Source organism: Calonectris borealis, chromosome 1, assembly GCF_964195595.1.
Source record: "Calonectris borealis chromosome 1, bCalBor7.hap1.2, whole genome shotgun sequence".
Classification (NCBI taxonomy): domain Eukaryota; kingdom Metazoa; phylum Chordata; class Aves; order Procellariiformes; family Procellariidae; genus Calonectris; species Calonectris borealis.
Genome location: NC_134312.1, coordinates 125853067 through 125873421, shown reverse-complemented (window position 1 = coordinate 125873421; position 20355 = coordinate 125853067). Strand labels below are relative to the sequence as shown.

General features: G+C 42.5%; 1 protein-coding gene across 1 annotated transcript in view; it reads left to right on the top strand.

The window, feature by feature from the left end:
- The window catches only part of SYTL5 (synaptotagmin like 5), a 90806-nt gene that overhangs the window by 37800 nt on the left and 32651 nt on the right, over positions 1 to 20355 (top strand). The window contains exons 3-5 of the mRNA XM_075174283.1: positions 5390 to 5605; positions 16324 to 16439; positions 19719 to 19851. Of these exons, the coding sequence (XP_075030384.1) occupies positions 5390 to 5605; positions 16324 to 16439; positions 19719 to 19851 (465 nt within the window). The remainder of the gene's footprint in view (positions 1 to 5389; positions 5606 to 16323; positions 16440 to 19718; positions 19852 to 20355) is intronic.

The following is a 20355-nucleotide window of genomic DNA, read 5'->3' as shown; positions in this document are numbered from 1 at the left end:
CTGAGGGGAGAAGATTTTGAAGGGATTAAAAAATTCCAAGATTTTCAAATGCTTAAGTTGCCATTACTGTGGATTGGTGACCAGATGAAACTCTGGTAAGAGGCAGGTAACCAATGAGAGAACATCTTGTGCGCAGAGTGTTTAAGGCTGATTTACCCTTTTCTTCTCCAAAAACTAAATTAGAAACATAGAACAGTTTGGGTTGGAAGGGACCTTTAAAGGTCATCTAGTCCAACCCCCCTGCTGTGGGCAGGGACATCTTCAACTAGATCAGGTTGCTCAGAGCCCCGTCCAACCTGACCTTGAATGTTTCCAGGGATGGAGCATCTATCACCTCTCTGGGCAACCTGTTTCACCACCCTCATTGTAAAAAATGTCTTCCTAATACCTAGTCTAAATCTACCCTCTTTTAGTTTAAAACCGTTCTCCCTTGTCCTGTCGCAACAGGCTAAAAAGTTTGCTGCTATCTTTCTTATAAGCCCCCTTTAAGTACTGAAAGGCTGCAATAAGGTCTCCCCGAAGCCTTCTCTTCTCCAGGCTGAACAACCCCAACTCTCTCAGCCTTTCTTCATAGGAGAGGTGTTCCATCCCCCTGATCATTTTTGTGGCCCTCCTGTGGATCTGCTCCAACAGGCCCATGTCTTTCTTGTGCTGAGGGCTCCAGAGCCGGACGCAGTGCTCCAGGTGGGGTCTCACCAGAGCAGAGTAGAGGGGCAGAATCACCTGCCTCAAAAGTTGTCTCCCCAGTACTAGTAAGCTGGTTTTGCTGCTGAAGGAGACTCAGAACAAACAAGCAGACAGGAAGGGGGAAAGGAGGCTGTGGTGGGTTGACCTTGGCTGGCTGCCAGACACCCACCAAGCCGCTCTCTCACTCCCTCTTTGGCCAAGACAGGGGGAGAAAATAAGATGAAAAAAACTCATGGATCGAGATAATGGCAGGGAGATTGCTTACTACAGGCAAAACAGACTTGACTTGGGGAAAATTAATTTAATTTATTACCAATTAAAAAAAAAAAAGAGTAGGATACAAAAAAACAAGGACAAAACTGAAAACGCCTTTCTCTCAACCCCTCCCTTCTTCCCAGGCTCAACTTCACTCCTTTGTTCCCGACTTTTCTATCTCCTCCCCTGCCCCAAGTGGGGCAGGGGGATGGGGAATGAGGGTTACAGTCAGTTCATAACTTTTTCTTTGCCACTCCTTCCTCTTCACACTTTTCCTCTGTTCCAGCATAGGTCCTTTCCACGAGGGTATAGTCCTACAGGACTGCTGCTGTATGGGTCCCCCATGGGATGCAGTTCTTGCCAGGAGCTCTCCACGGGCTGCAGCTTCCTTCAGGGTTTGCTCACCTGCTCCAGCATGGAGTCATCCATGGGCTGCAGGGTGGATATCTGCTCCAGCATGGTCCTCCATGGGCTGCAGGGAGACAACCTACTTCACCATGATCTTCTCTGTGGGCTGTAGGGGAATCTCTGCACTGGCAGCTGGAGCACCCCTTCTTCCTCCTTCTTCACTGACCTTGGGGTCTTGCAGGGCTGTTTTACGTTTTCCTCACTCCTCTCTCTCACAGCTGCTGTGCAACATTTTCCCCATTACAGAAGTACCACCAGTATTGCTGATGGGCTCAGCTTTGGCCAGCGGTGGGTCTGTTTTGCAGTCCCTGATTTCACCTCACAGAGGCCACTCCTGAAGACCCCCAACTGCCACAACCTTGCCCTGTAAACCCCGTACAGACGCAGAGAAAGTTTTGTGCGGGGAAGCTGAGTAAAGCTGAATCTGTTAGTGTTTGCTTGTTGTACTTGGACGTAAACCATAGCTGTCATCTCTGTACCAAGTTAGACCAACTGTTTGAGGTGACCTATGAGAAGCGAGTAAGAAGAGTGGAGTGGCTGAGATGCTGAAGAGGCCACATGGGAGCAAGGAGCAGTCCCAGGGCTCCAGTTGGACAGTGTGTCCTTGTCTGCTGTCAGCTCATAGGGGGAAGGTAGAACAGAAATTTGTGGGTGCAGCTAAAGGTGGTGATCCAGGTGGCAGGCGCAAACTGGATCTGCCCTTCCTCTTCTTTTTCTTGGGTCCGCATTTCCATGCTTGAAAGTCTCCTGACAGCAGTGCTCCCCACTGCACCTCTGAGCACTCTTCATTGGGTGGATCCACGCAGAGGCAAGTGGATGACTTCAGCAAGCTCCAGGAAGAAAAAAAGTAGATGAGAGGGACAGAAGCACCAAGTATTGGCCAGATTAAGAATTCCTGGTGAAGAAGGACACTTAGCTGTGACAGGGAGGGCTTTGGGGGTGAACCTGGAAAGTGCTGCAATACCTCTCAATGTGTGAAAGCACGATCCAATCTTAACAAATTTCCCTGAGATCGGTTGGTACTAAAAGTGGCTGTACTAACATAAAAGGGCCGTGTAGCACAGTACTTTGTCTCTGACAAATTCACACTGCTGAGAGGGGAAACACTAAATCATCAAGCATTTTGTGAATGTTGTTTGATATTTAATGAAATGTAAGTGACCATAACGTCAGTGGTAATTAGATGTCATCACAAGCACTGAAAGGTGTATTTGTTATTCAAGTTTTCTTTTAAAATGGTGTGGTCGAGAGTGTTCTAGTAGCAGAGGGGGTTTTTCTGCCTTTAGTTCTCAGTCCAGAAGCAGCAGATAAATTGACTTTTGCTGTTTGAAGACAGGCTTGTTTAGGATGTAGATCCAAGGAGAAGGTGGCAAAAGTGGTGATCATCTGCCTTCCCTGTGCGCAATAGCAATATTGCAGCACAGTTGGCAGTTGCTGTAGTGCAGGTCACCCATCTGCATTTGGAACTGGCTGATTGATAGAAGAAGAAAATGGACATGGACCTGTAACTAAGCGTATCTCTGCAGGAGGTAGGTAGATGTAAGATGCAATTGATAAACTGCAAGAACAGTTAGCAAAGTACCAAGAAAACTTGTGAAGCCTGGACAGGCTTTTGAAGGCTATGGCATGAGAGAAAGGCTGTTTGGATTGAATGTGAGAGAAGAAGGGTCCAAAGCAGAATGAAGAAATCACTTTTGGGTAGAGGCCAGCAGAGGAAAATACTTGACAGGATTTGTAGCCACTGCCTGGAGGGATTGGACATGCCCATTTCCAAAAGCTGTCAGAGGTTGAGCATCCACAGGCCAGGTAGCTGCAGAGCAGCTGTTGTTCATGGGATCCCAGTGGGAAGCAAAATGCTAGCCAATCTTGTATCAAGGCAATGTAACCACAAATAATCTAATTCTGCTAGAGCTTAGTCCCTGGTGGCCTAAGCAATGTTCCCTTCACTGGGCTGCAACCTGTAATCTTTTATTGGTTTTATTTTCCCAAAATGTTTTTTTTCCCTGACACCTTTTTACTGATCTTTAGGTGAAGCTGGGAGCCAGGTTTTTTAAATCCCCCTTAAAGCATCTATGTGTGTGCAGAGCTTGTGATTTCAGTGAGCTGGAATGCTTCATGATGGACTCTGGAGGCTCTTAGCTGATGGCAGTGCATGAAAGAGAGTGTAGGGAAGGGTGAGGGAATGGGGACACGGCAACACCCAGGCATGTAAAACTGAAAGAATTTAGCAGCTGCCGAGCAGGGGCCCCAGGGAGGAGGTATTCTAGGGTAGAGTGGAGTGCAGGAAGGGTTTGAAAGGGTGGAGGAGCTTAAGATAGGAGGGATTGGGGGGGAGGGGGGGAAGTCAGGAAAGAGCCTGGAGAGAGCAGATTGTTTAATGAAAAGGTTGAGATGGATGAGAAGATAAGAGGAGCCTGGGGGTTGAGTGGATGGAGCTTCAGCTGAGAAGTGCTGAGAGGACATAACAATTTTGAAACTTTGACCACATGCAGGACTACATTAGCAGTTGAGGCCAGTGATTATCCCCTCTATTCAGCAATTGTGAGACCACATCTGGAATGCGGTTTCCAGTTTGGGGCTCCCCAGAACAGGAGGGGCATTGACATACTGGAGCATGTTCAATGGAGGACCATCAAGATGGAGCACATGACATAGAAGGAGAGATGGAGGGAATTGGGTTTGCTAAGCTTTCAGAAGAGAAGGCAAAGGCAAGACGTGATTGCTGTCTTCAAGTCCTTAGCGTGACGGTATAGAAAAAAATGGAGCCAGACTCCTTTTAGAGGTACAGAGTGAAAGGAGAAGAGGCAATGAGAACAAGCTGGAATGTGGGAGATTCTGGTTACATATTAGGAAGGCTTTTTTTTTTTAAACAAACAAACAAACAAAACCCAAAAAACCCCAAACCAAACCATAAAATCCATCTGATTCTGGAACTGGTGCCCAGACTGTGTAGGTGTAGTCATTTTACTTGGGGTTACTCTGTTACTCAAGATTCACTTGGACAAAGCCTTCATCAACCCAGTCTGGTTGGCCCTGCTTTGGCTCTGCGTTCAGACTAGGTGACCTCCAATATTCCCTTCCAACCTAGATGGTTCTGTGAGTCGAGGTGGGAGGGGTAGGAACTAGAGGCTGTGGCGTGGGAGGAAAAGCTTTGGAGTTGAGATCAGGAATCAAGGTACAAGGAGCTATTAGTGAGAGGTTTGGGTTGTGATGGGGTCCTGCTTGAGTCCCTGGTTTGGGAAGATAGGCATAGAAAACTGCCTCTCCTGTCATCCTTCCTGACTCTTTCTCTTCAAATTCCTTTTTTTTATTGTTGGAAATATAGTAGCTACATCTCACTTATGGTTATTTTCTCATTAAGGACCCAACTCATGCACCATTGAAATTGCATCCTTCAAAATTATGTCTTAAATGCAAATATTTTCATTCTGCAGAGTCAGTGGCAGAACCGGTAATCTGCAAGTTGGATTATTTAAACTGACATTCTCCTCTTTTTTTTTTTTTTTTTAATTGTGGCATCACAACATAACACCACTATCTGTTTAGATATTTTGGTTTGGGGTTATTTTTTAGGCTTTGAATAGCTGGTGCAGAATTGCATATGCATTCCTAGCTAACTCTACACTGGCACAGTATTAAATGCACACTATTTACGGGAAAGATTTTCTTCTTTTCCTTCTGTGGATGCACAGGATAGTCCCAGTTTTGAGCTGCTGTCAACCTGGGCTCAGCATGACTTGAATTATTGATGAGGGACAAGCAAAGATGGTTTACCAATTGTCCAGAACTGCTCAGCTCTCTGCAGTTACTTATGCTGAGCTCCCACAAGATTTTCCTCTTGACTGCATGTCTGAGAGGTGGAGGATAGACTTATTCTTCTTTGTCATATGTATGTCAAAAAATACAGCGAATATAAAAAAACCACTTGTACTTATTTTTGTCTCGTAGTTTTTAGCACTAAATCTTAATCTGTTAAAAAGTTCTTACAGATCATTGAGTTGTATCTCCAAATGAAAAGATTTTATTTTCTTACTTCCAGGAAATTGAAAAATGAACTTCTGGAAGTGAGAAGGAAAGGTGGAAACCGTCATTTTCAACAGGACAACAGCAGGGTCTGCGTTCGCTGTCAGAAAAGCCTGGGCTTAATCTTTGACAGAGGAAACCTGTGCCAAACCTGCAAACTTCGAGTTTGCAATAAGTGTCGTGTCGTGGGAACTGATGGGCAGTGGAAGTGCTCGGTGTGTGCCAAGATTGCGTAAGTTCTGCAGTTTTCATAAATATGTTTAGAGATTACTGCTGTATAAGTAATTTTGTGCTGGCGTCACTGTTTTACATCCCCTTAGCACAAAAGCACATGCATGGCAAGTACACAAGGGAGGAGGCTTGGCTGGTAGTTTTATTTGCTGCACTATTTTGCAGTATCTTTTTTTCCGGTTCTAAGCCAGTTTCATCTAGCTTGCTTTCTAAAGAAAGCTGCCAGCATCACAGATACTGGTGATACAGATACACAGTACTTACTGGTGGGAAGTACTCTGAAAATGACAGAAAATCAGTTGCAAGCCAGTGACAGTCTATGCACATTATGAAGACATAAATGTAAGAATCAAGTAATTCAAAATTAACAAAACAGAATTAAGAACAAGTAAGGTCTGTATGTTCTGACTGACGTGGTAGGTGGATTTGTAAGGAAAGAGATGTAAAAATTGTGAGTCCAAGCACTTCAATCCATGTTTCTATCCTTGCTTCTTTCTGCATTTATAGTAACTGAACATCTCTGCATGAAGAGAGAGGGCTGTATTTTTAACGTCTCTATTAGTGAGCGTTCTAAAGTAAACTGTGCTATGGTGGGAGGTAAAACAAAAGGGGGTATCACATTTGCCACAGTTGGAATATTGAGCATGGGAAATGGAGGAGGAGGGTAGCAGATCACAGTGCTGAAAAGCAGAGAATCAGTTTTCTAACACAGGATATCAAGTGAATAAACAAAAAGAGATGTTATGTGTTCAAAGATATTTACTTGGTGTATACTTGGAAGAATAATTCACTTGATTGGTAAGGTAATATGGATTTTGTAGCTTGATTCAGTAAGATAACCATGAAGGAAAGGAGAAATGTATTGGCAAAAAAACTCAGTTATGCATCCTGATGTACGAACTGGATGGTATAAGAAAAAGACATGATAAAATAATCATGTTAAAGGGAGAAAGAATCAGAGTAATTTCAGAGGGAATTTTTTTTTACAGACCATCACACTAATGAGATCAGGAAGATAAGTCTTTTTGTAAATTGTATCAGAGAGTGAACCCAAATTGCTAGTTACGTCAGACTTTGGCTACCTAGACAGTTAGTGAAAGATTAATACAGCAGGACATGGAGTTCAGGGTTTGTGTCTTCTAACTTTAGCTTTAGAAGGCTAACATCTGTTAACATCTGCCTTAACCTTCTCTGCAGCCAGTGGGGCACATCCAGAGGACAATCTCTCACCTCTTAAGATGAAACATGTTCAAGTGCTTGATTTTGTGAAATGATTTTAAATCGGTAGGGGCCTGACTGAGCTCCTTGTAGTTTGCTTCAGCCAGTTCCTGAGATGATCTCAGGGCTGTGCCTTTCAGAAATGATGGGGTGCAGGTGAGATGCCAGAGGGGAGAATGGCAAACACAATACTACTCTTTAAAAATGAAGAAAGGAAGAACAAGGGATTTGTTGACCCTGTCAAGTTACCTTCAATTTCTCTAAAAATACTGAAACAAATTACTGCTGTGCTGTTTGAAAGCTGAGAGAAGATGACAGGACGATGAGTCAGAGCTGGCTCAAGAACAAATAATGTCAAAACCAATTTAATTTCCTCCTTTGATAGGGTGACAGATCTCGTGAACAGAGGAGGATCCGTTGATGTCTTACAACTTGACTTAAGTGAACCTTTTGATACTTTCTCTCATGCCATTCTAATAAGCTGATAAACAAGGGAAGCTATGCCCTGGAATAAATTCTGTCAGCGTGATTGCAGACCTGCCTGGAAAATTATAAAGCTCCGTTCTCAGAGTAGTTACGGACATTTCACTGGGCGGTGGGGAGGAAGCAGTGGTATAGAGCAGAATATTTCCTGGCTTTGTACTGTTTTTAGTTAAGTATTTTAGTTAGGGACTTTGATGCAGCAGATGAGTGTGCCAGTTACACCTGCAGGTGACAGAAAACTGCAGCTGCAGCATGCTGAAGGACAGGATTAGAATTCATAGTGAAGCTTACAATTTAGAGAAGTGATTTGAAGGAAAAGCAAGTAGTGGCTCCCTACAGGCATGTAGAAATACTACACTTGCGCAAAAATGCAGCTGCAGAAAAATAGAATGAGGATAAGAACAGCTTATGCAGCTGTTCCTTAGGAAAGGATCTGGGTATTGTACTGAATGAAAAGCTGAACATGAATCAACTGTATTTTCCACTGTAGAAAAGTCCAGCATCACAGAGGGATGTACAAGCAGAATTATGGTCTGTAAAATACATGACACAATCCTGTTTTATGTAGAGTACTCTGCCCAGTTTTGTGTCACACACTTCATGTTGGCCAACTGGAGAAAGTTCAGCAGAAAATAATGGTCACAAGCCTAGCACACAGTGTGTCCAGAGTAATGGAAGGAGTCGGAAATGTTTGGCCTAGGCAAGAGAAAACTGAAAATAACTGAGTTTTAAATCTACAAAAGGCAGCTGCATTGAGGAGGCAATGTTCTACGTACTCACTTTGGAGAAGAAAAGTAATGTGATACTTAAATTGCAGTGAAAGGATTTAGGTTAGGTGGTATGAATACTGATATAACTTGGAGAGGTTGCAGAATCTTGTTTTAAAAACAGGTTGGATAAACCTCTCTCAGGAACGGTGACACCAGTAAATATGGTCCTGGTTTGGGGCTGAAAGATGGATGAGGTAATTTCGCAAAACATATGCCACCCCTATTTCTTGTGATTGTGCTGCAATTCTGTATGCCAAGCAGTGGTCCTAGCAATCATCTTGAAAACGAGTTCTGGTTGAAGCCTGCCTCTAAGTTATTACAAACCATGGTGTAATTTGTTTGCAAAGTGCTAAACTTTGCAAGTGCTAAAGTTTTGTCCATGCCGGGTATCTTTATTAAATTGAAATCTCTCTCTGGCCTTTCTTTTTGTTCGTATGCAGTGTTTTTGCAAGACTATAGTGACAGTTAATGATCTGTAAAACGCCTTCTGCACTGCTAGAAGTACACAAAGAGATTATCTTCTGTGTGGGCAGTATAGAGATGAAAGTTTGAGATAGGTATTTTAGTTAAATCATCATGCATAATTTAAATTCTTTCAGTCCTACTTTTCTTTGTCTCACTTAAGTGAGAAATGCAGGGAAAATTAGAATTTTTAGGCTTTTTAAATTACATTTGAAAGAGGACCTGATTAAGCTAATGCGAATAGGGCCTTTGGCAAGATTAAAATGCAGATGGCAAGGAAAAGAAAATGGGAATCCAGTGTTAAGAGAGAGTTATGCTGTATGAGTAGCAAACAAAAGGCAGGAGGAGGGAAAGCGCTTTTAGCTCTGTAGCATTGATCTGTATGCAGTGTTTGTGTCTGTCAAATTGGATTGTTTCACCATTCTAGTGGCTTTGCAAAAAGTGTTAGGAAACTCTTTTTTTGGCCCTTGTCCTTTTCTTTTAGTAACCTTGATGAATGAGACCCATAAAAGGCAAGGAGAAGGATTTGTGGCCTTCGTGAACTCTTTCCAGTTTGGTGCTATGCTAGTTCTTGGCTGTTCTGCCAAAATTGTCCACAAGAACGTCTATTGAGGTGATCGTGCCCCTGTACTCAGCACTGGCGAGGCCGCACCTCGAATACTGTGTTCAGTTCTGGGCCCCTCACTACAAGAAGGACATTGAGGTGCTGGAGCGTGTCCAGAGGAGGGCAACGAAGCTGGTGAAGGGCCTGGAGCACAAGTCTTGTGAGGAGTGGCTGAGGGAGCTGAGGTTGTTTAGTCTGGAGAAGAGGAGGCTGAGGGGAGACCTCATCGCGCTCTACAACTACCTGAAAGGAGGTTGTAGTGAGGTGGGTGTTGGTCTCTTCTGCCAAGTAACTTGCGATAGGAGGAGAGGAAATGGCCTCAAGTTGCGCCAAGGGAGGTTTAGATTGGACATTAGGAGAAATTTCTTTACTGAAGGAGTGGTCAGGCCTTGGAACAGGCTGCCCAGGGAAGTGGTTGAGTCACCATCCCTGGAAGTATTTAAAAGATGTGTAGATGAGGCCCTTAGGGACATGGTTTAGTGGACATGATGTGTTGGGTTGACGGTTGGACGTGATGATCTTAGAGGTCTTTTCCAACCTTAATGATTCTATGATTCTATGATTCTAAGTGCCGCTTAAGGTGATGGTGATAATAGTAACCTGTACAAGTCCTGTTATATAGTCATCAGCTATACCTGCAGGAATATGTTCAGAAGCAAGTTTTTCAGAACTGTTGGGAAGCCTACTGCATTACAACTGGTGTCAGTGAAGAAGGTCTGATACTGGGTGTTGAGTCTGTTCATTCAAAGAGAGATTGACAAGTACTACAGAAATTACTGCAAAATTCCCTTGAATTACTCAGATAATCCAAAATGGTTGCTGAAAAAAGAATGTCTTGTGGCAATAAAAGGAAATGTAGATAATATCAGCCAGCTTCTGCCTGTTGCTTCATTTAATACATTTTGACCTTTCCTTCCTTCTGAGCACCTTGAGGTCCTGCCTATCCACTCATAGCACAGGAGTTTGAGATATCTGTAGTACAACAAAAGGACATTCTGTCACATAGTGTGGGATCAAATGTTATCATTGCTTTAACATTTCTGGTTATGTCCAGCTACCAAAAAAATAGAAAAAAAGATGGCGGGAAACTTCAAGTATGCTGACTTTGACTTGAGGATCAGGTAATTTCAAGATGCTTATTTATTAAGGATATGGTAAAACACAGTATTATTTTCTGAACAGACTAAAAAAAATTACGTAGTAGCATGATGGTAGCTGTAGGGGTGAGATATCAGTTTGTTTAATAATGCAATATAAACGTTCATCTGTCAACCAGAACATCTTCATCTGGCAACAAGTCAATCTGACTTCTCTCCTCCAAAATAATCTTTAAAACATTTCATCTGCCATTTCTCCAAAGTCAGGTTTGCCTGACAAACAGCTTATGGTGATGGGGAAGTGCATTACAACACATTCATTACATTCTAAAACACTTTCAAAAAGAGATTTAGTGAATTTGAGGAAAGGCATTTGAATGTGAATAGTGAGATATGTTCATCAGTATTTTTAAGTCTAACAAACTGAGGTTTATATAAAAATTGCCTTATCCTTTTTCAGGAACTGTAAATTGTATTCCCCTTGAATGTCCATAAAGAGAAAATTACTGGTTTTTCCCCCCATGGGAGTTATTACCAGCTAGAATACAAAGTTGCAAGATAAAGCATTTAAAGGTCGAGAAGGGTTAGAGCGCTAAGTCTTCTGCCACATTGCTAGTTCTGCAGTTACTGAGGGCAGAGAACAAGACAGTGTGTGTGTGAATCTTTGTGTGATTGTGTGTTTGATGGTCACATTGTAGTATTTAATGAGGTAAATTGAGCCTGTACATAGCTATGCACTTGTTGAAAGAGGAAGCTTTCTGCTCCATTCCCTGCATACAAGGAACTGAGGTCATCAGAAGCTTTCAAACCTAGGTGCTAAAGGAGAAACTTTCCATTAAGGCTATTTTTTCCCCTGCATCTTCTTAAAATGTGGTGAGTTTGTCTTTTAAATTTGGCATCTAAAATGATCAATAGGTTGAGGGAAATCAAGTTCTTCAAGCAGTCTGCTGACAAGCTGATTTTGCATCTTGATGCTGTCTGTATTTCTCATTACGAATGCGTCTAGATATCTGCGAACAATGCCTTTATTTTGATTGAGTTCTTCAGCAAGATAAAATGCCTAGGTGGTTCAAGTCATTATAGCAGAACAAAGTGGTAATGGGAAATTTATTTTCATCTTTGAAATAATTATGTTGTCTTAAAGTGTCATGAAAATTCATCAGTATCTTAGTAACATTTATTCCCATTAGGAGCCCCAAAATAGAGGCATTTCAAATGTTTTAGTATGCAAATGCTTTTCAGATTTCTTAAAACTTCTTTTTATTTTAGTAACTTCTAAACAAGTTTGCCTTCCTTTAATAGAGTCAAAAATTCTATTTAATAGCCTCACAGCATATTAAAAATTAGTCTGGAATTAATTTATGTTACAGAAAATCTCTGTGGAATTGAATACATACCAAGATGAGTGTGTATGTTTTGGTATGTTCATGTATAGGCTGCATTTTATCCAGCCTTTGGTTTTGTCATTTTTTTTCCAAATTTTACTCCTCCTGAGAAAGTAAAATACTTGAGGAACAGGAGAGGAGAAGGAAGCCAGACTAAATTTCTCTCTTCTACTGTGGATGTAGTTTAAGCTGAATGATTAAAATGGATAGTGAAACTGTTTTACCAATACATTTTTTTTCCAAAAGAAATGATTAAAAGTAACAGTTGGGACTTAAAATTCCATCTTAAATGGAATTTTTATAATTGGGCATTTAACCATTAAGTGTCTTGCAAAAATGAGTGGAAAATAACAAGCTGAGTTTTTGGCAGTGATTGGTCGCAGGTTATGTTCCATTTTTAAACTGAGCAGTGTGTTAGTGCAGTTAATTTGTCTGGTAGGAGATCATAGAGAGAGAAGAAGCATGGAACCGTAACGTACTCCCTCTCACATGATGGTGTGGGTAGGTGGATCAGTGATTAATGTATAAGAAATTTAGCTGATACCTAAAGTATTTGGTAGTAAACCTACCTACTTGAATGTGATTTTCTTTAAAATTTTCCTAGCCTTTTTGAGTATAGGAAAAAGCAATCATGCAAAAATTGCTGCTATTACAATTTATAACACTTTTCTTTCTTTCTAAAGCTACTCACTTCAGCATCTGTTGTACACCTCGGAAGGCCAGTCTAAGAACTGTTTTGGTAGAACACATACATATTTTTTACTTTGCATGCTACATGCTAACTGAGAAAGGAAAGTAAAGAAAATGCATGCACATACCATGATACATACAGTCAGTAAGTACCTTGGACCCATTTTAAAACCAACAAAACCCAAACCTGCGAGTACTGATTTGATGTACTATTGCATAAATGCCCTCGTTTCTTTTCCCACTGAAACAAGGGTTCAATTATGTCCTGTATCAGAAATAGAAGAAAGATGCACTATCTCAGTAGGAAAGACAGTCTCCCTTTGTCATGATCATAAATGCATGAAAATAACATTATTATAAGACTGTTTAGGTCTCGCTCTTCAATTTTTGATTCAGAATGTCAAATGCAATTATGAAATTCAAACTTCAGTTCAGAGACTTAGGCAATCATTTAATCTGAATTGATTTCTATTTACGTGTAGAACAAAAATTGTTTTAATAGGTACTCCTGACATGTATGAATGATTAAGATAACACGAACACTAGTCTTTCTGTGAATTGTTGCATGTACGTGAAAAATACATCCAATATTAGTGCACTAGAAATTCAAAGCTGCAAAGCTTAGGGGTTTTTCCCTTTATTTTGTCAGAATGTGGTATTTTTGTAGGTAAGGACATTTTCACAAAAAGGGACTGCCAGCTGAAGTCAGGATCCCAAGACTGAGTAGCACTGATGATAATAAGGACAAAGGTCTAGACTTGTTCCATGCGATGCTCGCAATGGCTGGCTATTGATGGCTGTTGTTTTTTCCCCTTCGCTGTGGATAACAGAATTGGCTGGAGAGGTGGAGCACTTGACTGAAACAAGGCAATACTCCCTTTATTTGCTGTGTTTCATGCCTCAGTTGAGGGAGTTGTCAGACTCGGACTGGTTCTCTTGGTGAAGTCAGAGCAGAATGGGTGTGGGTCTCCTCAAAGTAGCCCTGCCAAGGAGTTGCACCTCAATTTAAAATGTGGATCTTATTACTGCTTAATAAGATCAGCCAGATGAAGAGGACGGCAATTCAGTTTACCATCGTGAGCTGAACCGGCGCACGGTGTAGCAGCTGCTGCGCTCCCTTGCCTGCTCAGGCCTGCAAAAGGGATCGTTCGCACCCTCCTCTTTCCTTGGGGGTCCGGTTTGTATTTGGTAGAGCATGCAGCGATGACCTTGAACTTCCTTGGCTAGGCAAGAGGGGACCAGCTGCATAATTCGGGGCTATTTAATGGTGGCAGGTTACAGCCTGCAGAGAGAGATCACTAAGAGAAGTAAATTGCTTATTTATCCTTTGCCAGAAGATACAGGGATCAACTGTTGTTGCCCAAATAGATTAACCTATCCCTTCCCTGAACAGCTTTATGCGACTGCGAGGAAGATGAGTATGAGGTCAGTAGTTACTAAGGGGATGGCAAGAGGAAGAGAAAGTCCATCTCCACAGTACTCCTGCCTCGCGCCCCGGCCTGGCGCCAGCCCTTCCCCTCTTGCAGGCTGCTTCGCTCCCAGAGCGAGGAGTAGGAGAGGTTGTTGGGGTGGCAGGGGATGAGTGGGGACAGAGAGGGAGACTGATGGTGAGCTCTAAGGGTGCAGTGGGGTGGAGGAGGAGAGGAAGGCCCTTTCCCAGGGATGGATGCTGGGGGAGGACCAGCTCTTTGCACCAACAGCACCCCTGCTGATCCCTCCTTGCGCAGCCCAGCAGCCCTCCATCCTCTTCCTTCCCGGCCACCCCAACCATCCTTCCCTTGGCTGCAGCTCCTTTGATTTCTCTAGCCCCCGTGACCCTCCTTGAGCCCTTGGTCCTGCTGCTGCAAGATTGAATCTCCACATTAGATTATAAGACTAATACGTGGTAAAACAAGCAGACACACCGGTCTTAGCCACTGTTCCACTCAGGCTGAGGTCCCCTGGGCACTTGTGATGCAGGAGGCACCAGAGAGGTTTTCTTTCTCTCATCACTGTTCACAAATGGCCAAAAAATGTAGGAGATGGCTCTCTGGGGCCCCTGTGGCAGAGGGGCTGCCCCTCCATGAACCACAGCAGTCCAGGCAGGTGGCACAGTTCAGGGTTGGGTGTGGAAATAATTACAAGTTTTTGCTTGTAAAAGCAAAAACTGTAGCTTTGTGTGGAGCAGCCTCCCACGCTGCTGAAACCCTGGGCGTAGGTCATACCTTCTCCTTCAGATTGTCTCGAGCTTGGAGAAGGGTGAAGGGGCTTGTCTGGATAAGGGGGTGGGGAGTGCCCTGTCTGATCTCAACCAAGTTAAGCACTGCTGGTAAGATATTAGGGATGAATAAAATCTCTATCCAAGGGGAAAATGGTACTTGTAGAGTTTTACGGTCAAACCCGGGAGTAACTGAGGAAAAAAAAAAAAGAATGAACCATGTAGTTAATACTGCAATGTAATATGTCATTTATATTGCAATGGAATACGATGGCATAGTCAAAGGTCTGAAAGGTTTATGGTTTGATAATAAAGCATTAAACTTGCTGTAAACCTTGGTATAAAAATAACTGCACAGAGAAGTGTGTGCTGTAAATGAATTGTGAAAATACACATTCAGAGAAAAACTGTTTTTCATACTAGCCAGACCATGCATAGTTTCTAATGCAATGAATCCTTTCCAGTGTTTGTGTCTAACAAAAGTAATTTTAAAATTCTGAGTGGAAACTTAGAGATTTTATTTAATGTCTTGCATAATGACTGACTGTGGTGATGAATTATAGGGGGTTTTGTCACTAGGAGTCTGCAACAAGAAGATAAAGCACTAATCTTCTATTTCTATGCTTGTGGGCACATGTTTTGGATTTTGATATTTTTTTAAGGACTCATGCAAAGGAGCATGATTCATTAATAGATTAGGAAGAACTGATGATGTTAGGGTCTTTTTACCAATGGCAGGATCCTATTCTGTAATATTTAGTATTTTCCCAAGTAAGACTCTCCGTTCAGGCATGACTCAAAAGTAATTTAGTAGTGAAGATATTGATCAGTGCTCTAAATCCATCTGTAGTAATTTTCATGTCCAAGAGACTAGATGATTTCTTTTCTGGTATAGGTTTGAAAATAAGTTTTCTTATTGAGTATAAAGTAAGCAGGAACATGTCTGGAGCTAAATCAATTTTTAATGTTTGGGGTTTTTTTACTTTATTTATTTGCTTTTTATTTGATTATTCATTATTAGTAGCTTTTTGCCATCAACAGTGAGGCAGTAGAAATGGTGATGCTTTACCATAATGAAACTAATTCAGGAAAAGGCTAACAATCAGCATAAAAATATACCTATGGAAAACAGCAATGCAAACAAGATTTCTTTGTGGCTAGTATAGGTAAGAGAATTTGAAACCAGAAAAAGCAGCATTATCCAGAACAGTAGCAAAGACAAAAGTTCATTGCTCTGAACCTCTGACACATAGCTACATCATAACAGCACTGTCATGTGAAGAAACTACATATAGTGGCAGCATATGAAACTTAGAGATGAAAAATAGGCTTGCAGCAACCTGTGTGTATCCTGGTTGGGTCCATGAACTGCTCACTTGGCTGGCAGGAGCTTTGGTGGGGTTTTTTTTCCCTCCATCCACTGTTGTTGTTTCTACATCTCTTGTCATTTTGGAGATACTGAAAACAGTGAGGTTGAGTGGTTCACTATCCAAAGGACTAGGGAGATAATATGTTACATGTTTTCTGTGGAAATCTCGTAAAAGTGGTTGAAACACTTTTTTGCCAAGTAAATTTCCATGTACTGAAAATTACTTTTCATTCAGAAAGCAAGATGATATTTTTCTGCTACATGTCCTACTATCCCAAGCTTTGCAATCAATCTTTTTACTCTTTATTTTGAACTGTGCAAATGTGGTCCAGGGTTTGTGAGCATGACGGTTGAATGATGATCTAAGGGTTTAATCAGTAGCTTTCATTGGCCAAGTTTGTTAATGTGCATGTCTCTGGCTTATTTTTTGTTTTCCCCATATAGGCAGCTACGGATAGTGACAGGAGAATGGTTTTTTGAAGAGAGAGCAAAGCGCTTCAAACAATCACATCTTCTTGGAACCGATGTTGTCAGACAGTCTATCCTGCGCAAATTCCCAGGTAGGGACCACAAGAGAGAGATTTGCTCGTGCTTAATACATTCAAACCTTATTTCCAGTGTGCTTGACTTGTATTCTGTTTTATTCTTCGCTGTTGAAGGTGTAAGTATAATCAGTATTTTAATCTTAATTTCATATTTGGGTGTTACTATGCAGTGATTTGTGATTGATTAATATATAGGAAAAGTAAGGTATAGATGAATGAAGAAGTATTTCTGTGGAGATAGAGAGCTGCTTAAAATCTCACTGTCCAAACTAGTGGATAGTATAATTCAGCTGCAAAGCCAGCAGCAGAGGCTATAAAAGTTCATTCTCAGTTCCTGCCAGGAAGTTTGGCTGTATGCAGAGATCTAAACCCAGCCATTTTTTTTGCTTTGGCTCTCTTATTTGTGATGCTGGTGTTTTCCATTTTTCTTTTTCAACTCTGAATAAGAAAGCTAAATCATAGAATCATAGAATAGTTTGGATTGGAAGGGACCTTTAAAGGTCATCTAGTCCAACCCCCCTGCTGTGGGCAGGGACATCTTCAACTAGATCAGGTTGCTCACAGCCCCATCCAACCTGACCTTGAATGTTCCCAGGGATGGGGCATCTACCACCTCTCTGGGCAACCTGTGCCAGTGTTTCACCACCCTCATTGTAAAAAATGTCTTCCTAATAGCTAGTCTAAATCTACCCTCTTTTAGTTTAAAACCATTCCCCCTTGTCCTGTCGCAACAGGCCCTGCCAAAAAGTCTGTCCCCAGCTTTCTTATAAGCCCCCTTTAAGTACTGAAAGGCTGCAATAAGGTCTCCCCGAAGCCTTCTCTTCTCCAGGCTGAACAACCCCAACTCTCTCAGCCTTTCTTCATAGGAGAGGTGTTCCATCCCCCTGATCATTTTTGTGGCCCTCCTGTGGATCTGCTCCAACAGGCCCATGTCTGTCTTGTGCTGAGGGCTCCGGAGCTGGACGCAGTACTCCAGGTGGGGTCTCACCAGAGCGGAGTAGAGGGGCAGAATCACCTCCCTTGTCCTGCTGGCCACGCTGCTTTTTGATGCAGCCCAGGACATGGTTGGCCTTCTGGGCTGCAAGCGCACATTGCTGGCTCATGTCCAGCTTTTTGTCCACCAGTACCCCCAAGTCCTTCTCGGCAGGGCTGCTCTCAATCCCTTCATCCCGCAGCCTGTATTGATACTGGGGGTTGCCCCCACCCAGGTGCAGGCCCTTGCACTTGGCCTTGTTGAACCTCATGACGTTCACATGGGCCCACTTCTCCACCTTGTCCAGGTCCCTCTGGATGGCATCCTGTCCCTCAGGTGTGTCAACCGCACCACTCAGCTTGGTGTTGTCTGCAAACTGGCTGAGGGTGCACTCATTCCCACTATGTCATTGATGAAGATATTAAACAGTACCAGTCCCAATATGGACCCCTGCGGGACACCATTTGTCACTGATCCCCATCCAGACATTGAGCCATTGACCATTACCCTCTGGATGTGACCATCCAACCAATTCCTCATCCACCGGACAGTCCGCCCATCAAATCCATATCTCCAGTTTAGAGAGAAGGATGTTGTGGGGGACCATGTCAAAGGCCTTACAGAGGTTCAGATAGACATCAGTAGCTCTTCCCATGTCCACTGATGTAGTCACTGCATCATAGAAGGCCACTAGGTTGGTCAGGCAGGACTTGCCCTTGGTGAAGCCATGCTGGCTGTCTCAAATCACCTCTCTGTCCTCCGTGTGCCTTAGCAGAGCTTTCAGGAGGATCTGTTCCATGACCTTCCCAGGCACAGAGGTGAGACTGACTGGCCTGTAGTTCCCCAGGTCTTCCTTTTTTCCCTTTTGAAAAATGGGGGTTATGTTTTCCCCTTTTCCAGTCAGTAGGAACTTCACTGGACTGCCACAACTTCTCAAATATGATGGATAGTGGCTTAGCAACTTCATCTGCCAGTTCCCTCAAGACCCGCGGATGGATCTCATCAGGTCTCATGGACTTGTGCACCTTCAGGTTCCTTAGATGGTCTCGAACCTGATCTTCTCCTACAGTGGACGGCTCTTCATTCTCCCAGTCCCTGCCTTTGCCTTCTGCGGCTTGGGTGGTGAGGCTTGAGCAGTTGCTGGTGAAGACTGAGGCAAAAAAGTCATTGTGTACTTCAGACTTCTCCATATCCCGGGTAACCAGGTCCCCCGTTCTGTTCCGGAGAGGGCATATTTTCCCTAGTCTTCCTTTTATCCCCGACGTACCTATAGAAGCTTTTCTTGTTGCCCTTGATGTCCCTGGCCAGATTTAATTCTATCAGGGCTTTAGCTTTCCTAACCTGATCCCTGGCTGCTCCTGTGCTGTATGGTGGAGCATGGGCTACATCCAGACTACTTGGTACTTCTCAGTTCTCACTTGGCTTCCTTTTGCCCGGATATCTCCAATAAATTGCGCCTGCACTATTAGGTACAGTAAACAGTCTGGCCGTCTTGACCAAGCACAGCAAGTGTACCATGTCTATGAGCTGCTGTGGTACCTTGCATGGTACCACAGGACCACTGGTTTAAAGAACAGGAGTTTTTCCTGAGTGCTGATGCTTCTGTCTTCACTTAACTACTTCATTCTGCACACAGAAGCTGTTACTTAGGTAGTCTGTTTTCAGATGTAGCATTTATCACTTTCAGTAGGAAGTTGATGGGTATGGGCAGTTTGAGGGGAGGACTGGTTTACTGCCCTTGGAAAAATGCCTGGTGCAAATATACTGCTTGGCAAAATGCTGATCTTGCCAATGTCACTGTCCTTCAGAAGCTGTCAAACTGGCATGTGTCTAACGTTCTTTGGGTTTTGATATTATGCAACCTGTCAAATTGGGTATTTTGTGATTGGTTACTTTGTTATTTGATAGATATATTTAAAAATATATTTAATCCATTTTTCCCACACCTTGCTCCTAGTTGAACAAATATTTTAATTAGGAAAACATCCATTCATTTAACACAGAAAATACTGTATACCGCAAAATTATATTTCGGGTCCTTTGGTTATTAAATGTTGTCAGTGATAGATTCAGAAGCGTAGTTCAAGACAAGAGTTGATAATGAGAAACATTTCAAACTACTTGAAGTTTTTGTTGTTGGTTTGTTGTGGTTTTTTTATTAAAAGGAAAAGCCAAAGAACCAAGTTTTTTTTCATGTCATTTTATCATATGGTTTTATTTAATGTTGAAAAATGGAAAAATCTATTTTTGTAGGTTGTTTGATATGTGCTGCCTTTTTTGTGCAAACATTCACTTTTTTTTTCTTTCCCCCTCCACTGAAGATACAGTTTCCAGTAAGGATGAAGGAAGAACATTTAAAGATCAATTGCAAGAGAATGAAGAAAAAAGGCCAGATGTATCAGTCTCCTCCACAAATGGGCATAAATCAGTCTTCAGTGGACCTAGAAAGATAGGGTAAAGCCTTTTCTTTTGGAAACTGATAAATTGGATAACAGCTGTATGTGACTGGATGGATTTTCTTTTGAGTTTCTCCAGCATTACACATCGGCCTGAAACTTCCCAGGGTTAGAAACAGCCTTCATTTAAAAGCGTACTTACTAGAATTAGACTGCTGTTTCCTAGGAAATGGAGCAGTAATTACTCTTCAGCTATAAAGGTAGCAGAAAAAAGGCAGTTTTACTCCTGGATTTTTCTTGTTTATACTTGGAAGTAACAGAGTGTCCCTAAAGGCAGGTTTGCTGAAGAAGCAAATGCAAAAAATAGTATTTGGGAGGGCATGGTTTTTATGTATACTGGTCGGTTCTACTCACAAGTCAAGTTTTCCTTTAGCTTCCAGCTGTGCAAATGCAGTCTAACAGTCAAGCAGTGCCCCTTTTTTGTGCGTGCGACAGTGAATAAACAGATACGGTGCCGGTCATCTTGCAGTCTCAGTGACCCCAGTTTAGCTATGCCCTTAGA